Below are 7,577 nucleotides of genomic sequence, written 5' to 3'. Positions count from 1 at the left end.
CAGGGTCAACACCAAACAGTAATACTTGGAAACGCCGCACCCAAATCTGCCAAAACCTCTGCACAGCCCCAACAAATCAGCAAAACGCACCTATAAATCAACAATAGCTTGCGAGACTACAGAACCAGAACAACTGCACGCACAGAAACAGAAACCGGACCAAAAGCACCGTTTTCTGCATCAATAACAGATCCCAGACAGAAAGTAAACACAGAAACACTGACACAAAAAAGTGCAGAAGAAAGCTGGATTCAACTGCACCTAATACACACCACCTGATGAACTGATATTACCACACCATACAATTCAAGTGATGAAGATCTCACACCTATTCATAATACATGAACAGACTCGAATTCCCTCTTCCAAGGAACCACCGGCAAGCTAGCATCTTAACACGTGACAGTCATTGGGTTCACTGGATAATCGAAAATGTTACGTGCCAAATAAGTATCAAACCATGTTTGGTAACAACAATTAAGAAAGCTAAATTGTTCAATTCACAATAAAAGTTCAAAAAGTAAAAAATTGTAGTTGGTTACAACAACAAAGAAATTCATACGCAAATAATATTATATTATCATATATCATAATATTAATATATAAGAAAAAGCCACAAATAACACTCGCAACAAAATAATGAGGAAAAGTGGAGTATGATGAGTACCGTACATGTATCGGTACCGGTTACGTACACAGTACGAGCACTCGCTTGTGTAATAGATCAAAACACAATGCATAAAGTTAAGAAAGAGAAGTGTACATGAAGAAAGGAATACATATAGAGATGGTAATGTAATGAACCTTGCTGTTTAGGTATTAAAATATCTACACACTCTTGTATTAATTTTTAATAGCAATCTAATCATATATATATGATGATACACATTGTTGCTACGATAAAAAGGAAAAAGGAATTCTCCAAAACAAAATAACAAAAGAGAAAACAATCAAACAAAAAGAGAAATAAAATGGAACAAAAGAAACTGTCTGTAAGCGAGCCAATAAAGAAGCCATTCGCTCGGATCCAATTGGAATCAATGATGAAACTGTCTGCACAAGTTCTGTCTCAGAAACTTCTATGTCCACCAATCTTTGCTTTTTCAACATAGGGAGAAGTTGTGATAGTGAAGTATTGAGATCTTCATCTGATTTTCTCTTTCCATAACGACTGGTGAACACGACGTCCCCCTCCATGCGTCTTTTTTCATTGAGCATGTGGATTCCGATTTTTGTACTGCATAATAATTTCATTTTTTCATCCTCACTATAATTGAACTTCGGATAACTCTCCCCCCACTTAACTTCTACTTGGATCCAATCATTTTTTGAAAGTGCTTTGTCTAGTTTAGACTTGTGTTTTCTGAAAGTCTGGTGATTAATCATTTCTTCCAATTTCAGATCAAACAAATATGTACGATTCAATCCCATCTTACGAAAGTAAGAAAAAAGCCAGACGTTGTCAGAAAGTTTATATTCATAGCCATTGACAAACAAGTTGACGCTCATAGTCATATATTCAGGCTTATAACGAAGCCGAAGAAGAAAATATGTTTCGGGATAATAGAATAGAACAATAGAAGGGATTTCTTTACGAAACCAGAAGGAAATTTTCCGCCCTTTGATTTCATGCTCGAACCAATCTGGAATCCCCTCAGTTCCGGTTGGCAAACACATCTCGATGCATCCAACCTCATGCAGTTTCTATTAGTTTAACATAAGATACATTAATATTACAAGATTGATTATGAAATAGTACTATATCAAATACTAGTGCAAGAAAAAACAACAAACCTGACTCAATAACATTCTTCTACACTGGGAAGTCAATGATTCACATTGTATTGCAGAAAAATCAACTAGATTTGGTGGAATCCCTCTAATTTCTTCAAGAGACTTGCAACCATCCAAAACAAGGCTGCTAATAAGGTGACATTCATTAAGGCACTTGGGAAGAATTTTGAAATTGTTATCTGATAAGTTTAGATATTTCACATTAGCAAACCACTTGAGAATTATTGGGAGACATTCATCTGAGAGGTTGCTCCGTTCGAGATTAAGATCCTTCACATTTGAAGACACTGTGAAATTCAATTTATTATTTTGTTTTGGCAATAATAGACCACCACAATGTTTAACATGAATACTTGACAACTTTTGCATCATAGAAATGTTACTTGAAAGCCTGAGCTTTACACATCCCAATATATTTAGGACGCGGAGTTCACTGAGATTTTGAAATGACAATGGAAATTCTCCTATGAAAATTTCAGACAACAAAAGCACTTCTATACTTGTCATGTTGACTAATAACTCTGGAAAACTCTTGAGACTCTTACAATAAGAGAGTTCCAATTTCTTAAGAGATGTCAACCGTAATGGTGGAAAACTCTCGAGCTTGTAGCAACGCTTTGCATTTAAGATTTCAAGTTTATCTAGATGCCCAATTGAATCGTGAATTGTAAGTAAATTATGACAATTTTCAAACGAGAACTTTTCTAGATTTGGAAAACCTGAGACATTGGGTATGTTTGTTAAATATTGACAATGGTTAAGGGTCAAAACTGTCATATTCTCGAACTTCTGCATAAACAAAAAGAAAAACACATATAAATAAAAATTAGACGCTGTAATTTCGTAGTGAACTTATAAATATGCACAATTATAAAATGAACTTATGCCACCTGCCTTGTTCGAAAAACTAGAAGATAGAGACTTCGAATGACATTTTTCCCATTCCAATTGTCGCAAACTACTTGGAAGATATCTTGCACCTTTAGAAAAATGACCATTTTCAATGATAAGTGTTTTAAGGTTTTTCATCTTTTTGAATGCCTTTCCATTACAATCTACTATTGCTTCGGTTGCAGGAGAACTCAAATGTATGATTTCAATTTTCCTAGTTCCCTTTTCACACAAAAATCACAAATCAACCACAATACATATATCAAGAAACTTACATGTAATCCAGATTAAAAGAAATAGTATGAGATGGTCGAATATAAGTTCAAAAGAGAAAAATCATGGTTAATGATTAAAAAAAAAAAACTGTTCATAGATATTAGTTTTACTCACTGTATTTTCTTTGAAAACATGAACTATATCATCACGAAACCACAACCTACTGCGTTTTCCAGGCTCCTTAGGTGATTCTTGTCGGACAATTTCTTTACCCATATCCTCTATCAAGTCATGTAATGTCACTTCGGTTCTACAATTTTGCTTGGACTCAATAATCCATATGAGAGATTTATCAACCAACACTCTAATGTGGCTTTTTATGCAATGACCATAATGACCATGAAGTATCTCTTCGACTTTTTTATATCCACACCCTTTGAAGCAACAAGCAATATCCAAAAAGACACTCTTTTGTTCTTCGTCCAAAGCATCAAAACTTACTTTAAGTATCTTCTGGATATCTTCATGTGGAATCCTTTCATACTTATCAAATGTAGATTCCCATTCTTCTATACTCTTTCCTAACAAGTTGGAACCCACTACTTCTAAAGCTAATGGAAGTCCAGAAGCATATTTAATTGCACGGTTTAAAATATAATCATAACTTGAATCAATTTTGTTACTTTTAAAAGTAACCCATCTAAATAATTCAAGAGCTTCTTCTTTATCAAAGCCTTTTACTTCATATATTCTTTTAATCCCGTGACATGATAGCAAATGTTTGTCTCGAGTGGTAATGATGACTTTGCTTCCAGGACCTAGCCAACTAGGCTCTCCGACCAAAACCTGCAACTGCTTTAGTTTGTCAACATCATCGAGAATCAACAAAACTTTCTTTCGATGTAGCCTTTGTTTTATGATTGGAATTCCTTCATTAACATGTCCTACCTGAATTTTCAATCCAATTGATTTGGAGAGGAGCTGCTCTTGGAGATACTCTAAGCCATATTTAATTGAGTTTTCTCTCACATTGTGTAGAAAACACGAACCTTCAAATTGATCAGCAATCAAATTATAAACTGCACGAGTAAGTGTTGTTTTACCCAGTCCTCCAATTCCACATATCCCAATCACACAGACTCTATTATCACAGTCACCATCTAGAAGCAACTTTACTTGCAACAGTCGAGATTCCAGCCCAACAGGGTGATCGGCAACATGTAAAAGAACACGATTGATCTTGTTGGAAATATCTGTAACTATCTTCTCAATAAACACATATTCATATTCTTCATTCCTGCATCCAATCATAAAACTTTGAGTAAACGAATTCAGAATCACACTCATGTATTGATGATGATGATGATATTACAACTGAAATTGTTTCAACAAATAATGAACTATAACTTTCTAAACATGAATGAAAAATATAAAATCATATATTTCCCATTTAACATTTAAGGATGAAAGTATTTGTCAATTTAAATTGAAGAAAGACAATATACATCAGAAGGCAAAATAAGAGTGGAATGAAGTGGGGGTACCTACGATTGTACCCAGACAAGTTGGCAGCTTGGTTGAGAGCCATCTTCCATTGCTGCAATCGCTCCATATTTCCCTTGTTATTTTTGAACCTTTCTTTAAACTTAGCAAGTGCTTCACCATACTTGTTGTTCTGATGTCGCACATCAGAAGGTTCGATGCCATAAAAAATTGGCAGAACAAGGCGACTCTTTTCCTTAAAGTAGTGAATGATGTGTATAAGTTCGTCCAAACAAAATGAAGAAGAAGCGTAGTTCTCAGAGAACACGACAATAGCAATCCTCGAGTCTTCAATGTTCTTGAGGAGCGAAGGTATGATTTCTCCACCTCCTTGAAGCTCCTTGTCATCAATGAAAGTTCGGATTCCGTTGTCACAAAGAGTTTTATAGAGATTGCCGGTGAAACCAAAACGAGTGTCGGTACCCCTGAAACTAATGAACACATCATAGCCATAGGTGAAATCATTGGAGAAGGAGGAAGAAGAAGGTGATTGTATAGCCATTGGAAGAAATGGTACGTACTAGAGTGTTGGAGTGTTGTGTTACATAAAATTGGCAACCCTGCAAGAGTGTATTTATATATTTCCTCAAAATATAAAATATATATATTATGTATGACTTATGAGTATTATTCATTTAGCAAAATTGAAACTTCCTTTCCATTTCCTTATCTTTTTCATGGACGGCAATATATATATATATATATATATATATATATATATATATATATATATATATATATATATATATATATATATATATATATATATATATATATATATATATATATATATATATTTCAATTTATTCTCTTTCACACTTTTTCTAAGCCAATTTTGGTCCGACAAAAATAATAGCCAAATTAATTTCTAATACTTTTAATAATTTGTACCATATAATATCATAAACTAATTTGATATTTGGCTAGAAATTCCACCTTTTAGGTGAAAAAATGGAGTGTCGGAGTTAGAACTCCGGTCGCTGCATAAATCATGCAATATTTCTACCAACTGAGTTAAGCTCAGAGAGACAAATTCTTCAACTAATTATAATAATGGTAAGTGAAGTGCATAAAACCTCCTTCTCATTAATTACTCATCTTAAGTGTAATGATAACATTTTTGTTATGATAATATTTAAGTAACAACACTTGTTTTTCTATGCTCCTTCCATGTAATTTCTTTGGAAACAACACATATTTGTAAAAAAATGATAGACAGAAGGGTTCCACCAATGGGTTGTCAAAATGATAGTCAGATGGATAAGACTATCTAATTGAACATAAACACTTTCAATAAATATGTATAATAAACAGGTAGGGTAGATAAGCACTAACAAAATCATTTAAAGATAACTTCCCTTCATTTGTGAAGGGAGATAAAGTCATGATCTTCATAATAGCTATAGTTCAAAGTTCAAACCTTCAAATCTAACAGTTGAATAGTAGAAACTAATGAAACAAGCAGTATAGAGAAACTACAATTTACATTGTCTATATGTTATCAACAAATATAAATTGACATGTTGCAGAGGCCTTTGGGCATGTGGACAATTCTGTTTCTATTTCAGGATGATCTCTTATGTTCTGCATTTTCATGATTTGTAAATTTCTTGCATTCTTCAAAATATAATTTATTAACATAAGCTCACTTTGTAAGCCTAAAAATTTATGAAGAGTGCAACTTCTAAGGTGTGATGAAAGGCATTGTGGGACAACTTCTGGTTCCACCCAATTTTGCAGAACATCTTCTTGATTCCCCCGCATCTCAAATGAGGCCTATTAATAGTACACGTAAAATAAAAACCAAAACATACAGGTGTGTTAAAAAATAAATCAAATAGTGTTCTTAGACTTAACAAACCTGGTGAAGTTCGAGTTTTTGAAGCTTGGGGCAGTGTTGGAGCATTTGTGGTACCAATTCCAACCTATCGTGGAGCTCTAAGTGGGTCAAATTATGAAAGATAGGAATATCATAGCGAGGACATTGCAGCAGCTGATACTGTAGAAAGACACACTATTAAATTGGGGCAAAAATCACACACACAAAATGCATATATGAATCACATATTTCTTTGTTTTACATCTTATTCCATAAATGTATGATATTCAACTGACCGACATTTCGAGACTAATAATAATTTGAGAAATAGAATTATTGAATGTAGCCAAATGTATTGGTGTTATGTTGGACACTAACACTCCTGTTCATGGTATGGTATTGTATAGATTGAATTGAGGTATCAATGCATGATGTTTAAAATAAAGCAAACCTTGTGGACTTTGTGGTCTTTTGTGCATAACATCGAAGTCTCTGCGCACAAATACTCCGAATTAGAAAGTGCTTTCACCGGAAAACATGAACACCAACATTGAGTGATAACTACACTAATCAATTTGGGTAAGCTTAAGCTTTCAAACTCTTGAATGGTAAGATAATCTCCCCGATAATAGAAGTCTATATCTTCGGCTCGTAGATACTCAAGATGTGGACAACCGGCTAGAAGCAACTTAAAATCATGAACTGTTTGAAAGACAATACCATTCAAATGAAGTACATTGAGTGATGGAAATCCAAATCCAAGGGAAGACAATGTAAGACCTTCCACACGGAATCGAGCAAGGTCGAGACTTAAAAGGGTTTTGCAGCTGAGAATACTTATGGGCAATGTGGGTTTGTGACCAATCACATCATCATCACTATCACTATCATCGTCGGCATATACCTCGAGATGGAGACAAAGATACTTGAGTCCACGTTGAACAACAAGGTCGACCCATTTGGTGACATTGGGAAACCCTAAATTACATGCAAGATTACTGTTATTGTATTCAATTTTGAGGCTGAAATTGTTGATGAATTGAGAACCGGCAGCGTCACGAGAGATTAAAACGGAGTCCATAAAGTTGTTAAAAATGTGAGTAGATTGAATGTTATTCAATGTGATGGTATCGGGGAAGTCGATGTTGTCAACAAAATGCCATAGATGAATCCATCTCTTTGACAGAACACTTGTGGCAACTGCATCTTTGATGGGGAGAAGAGAGAGAATGCGGCTCAGAATCGAATCTGGTAAACTACTGATTGTATCCACCACCGGTGCTACTTTAGAATATCTCCGCCGCTGCATTTCTTG

General features: G+C 34.5%; 1 protein-coding gene and 1 pseudogene across 2 annotated transcripts; both read right to left on the bottom strand.

Moving 5' to 3' along the window:
* Positions 1 to 894: 894 nt before the first annotated feature.
* On the bottom strand, positions 895 to 5,012 carry LOC123891684 (annotated as a pseudogene).
* Positions 5,013 to 5,910: 898 nt separating this feature from the next.
* Positions 5,911 to 7,577, bottom strand: LOC123888146 (FBD-associated F-box protein At5g56370-like). Of its 2 annotated transcripts, none has more exons than XM_045937111.1 (3): positions 6,714 to 7,577; positions 6,305 to 6,442; positions 5,911 to 6,219 (listed from the first exon to the last, which is right to left on the bottom strand). In XM_045937111.1, exons 1-3 carry the CDS (start codon positions 7,569 to 7,571, stop codon positions 5,935 to 5,937), a joined length of 1,281 nt encoding a protein of 426 aa, XP_045793067.1. In that variant the 5' UTR covers positions 7,572 to 7,577; the 3' UTR covers positions 5,911 to 5,934. The 2 variants fall into 2 exon arrangements, with proteins under 2 accessions (XP_045793067.1, XP_045793068.1); XM_045937112.1 differs by having other exon boundaries at positions 5,980 to 6,188.

Source organism: Trifolium pratense, linkage group LG6 (genome assembly GCF_020283565.1).
Source record: "Trifolium pratense cultivar HEN17-A07 linkage group LG6, ARS_RC_1.1, whole genome shotgun sequence".
NCBI lineage: Eukaryota > Viridiplantae > Streptophyta > Magnoliopsida > Fabales > Fabaceae > Trifolium > Trifolium pratense.
Note: the sequence above shows the minus strand (reverse complement) of the source record. Positions and strands in the feature narration are given on the sequence as shown.

Coding starts and splice junctions, on each gene's coding strand:
- LOC123888146 (XM_045937111.1), bottom strand. CDS start 7,571: ATGCAGCGGCGGAGATATTCTAAAGTAGCACCGGTGGTGGATACAATC. Junction 6,443..6,713: donor AAGACCACAAAGTCCACAAG/GTTTGCTTTATT, acceptor GTCTTTCTACAG/TATCAGCTGCTGCAATGTCC. Junction 6,220..6,304: donor AAAAACTCGAACTTCACCAG/GTTTGTTAAGTC, acceptor TACTATTAATAG/GCCTCATTTGAGATGCGGGG.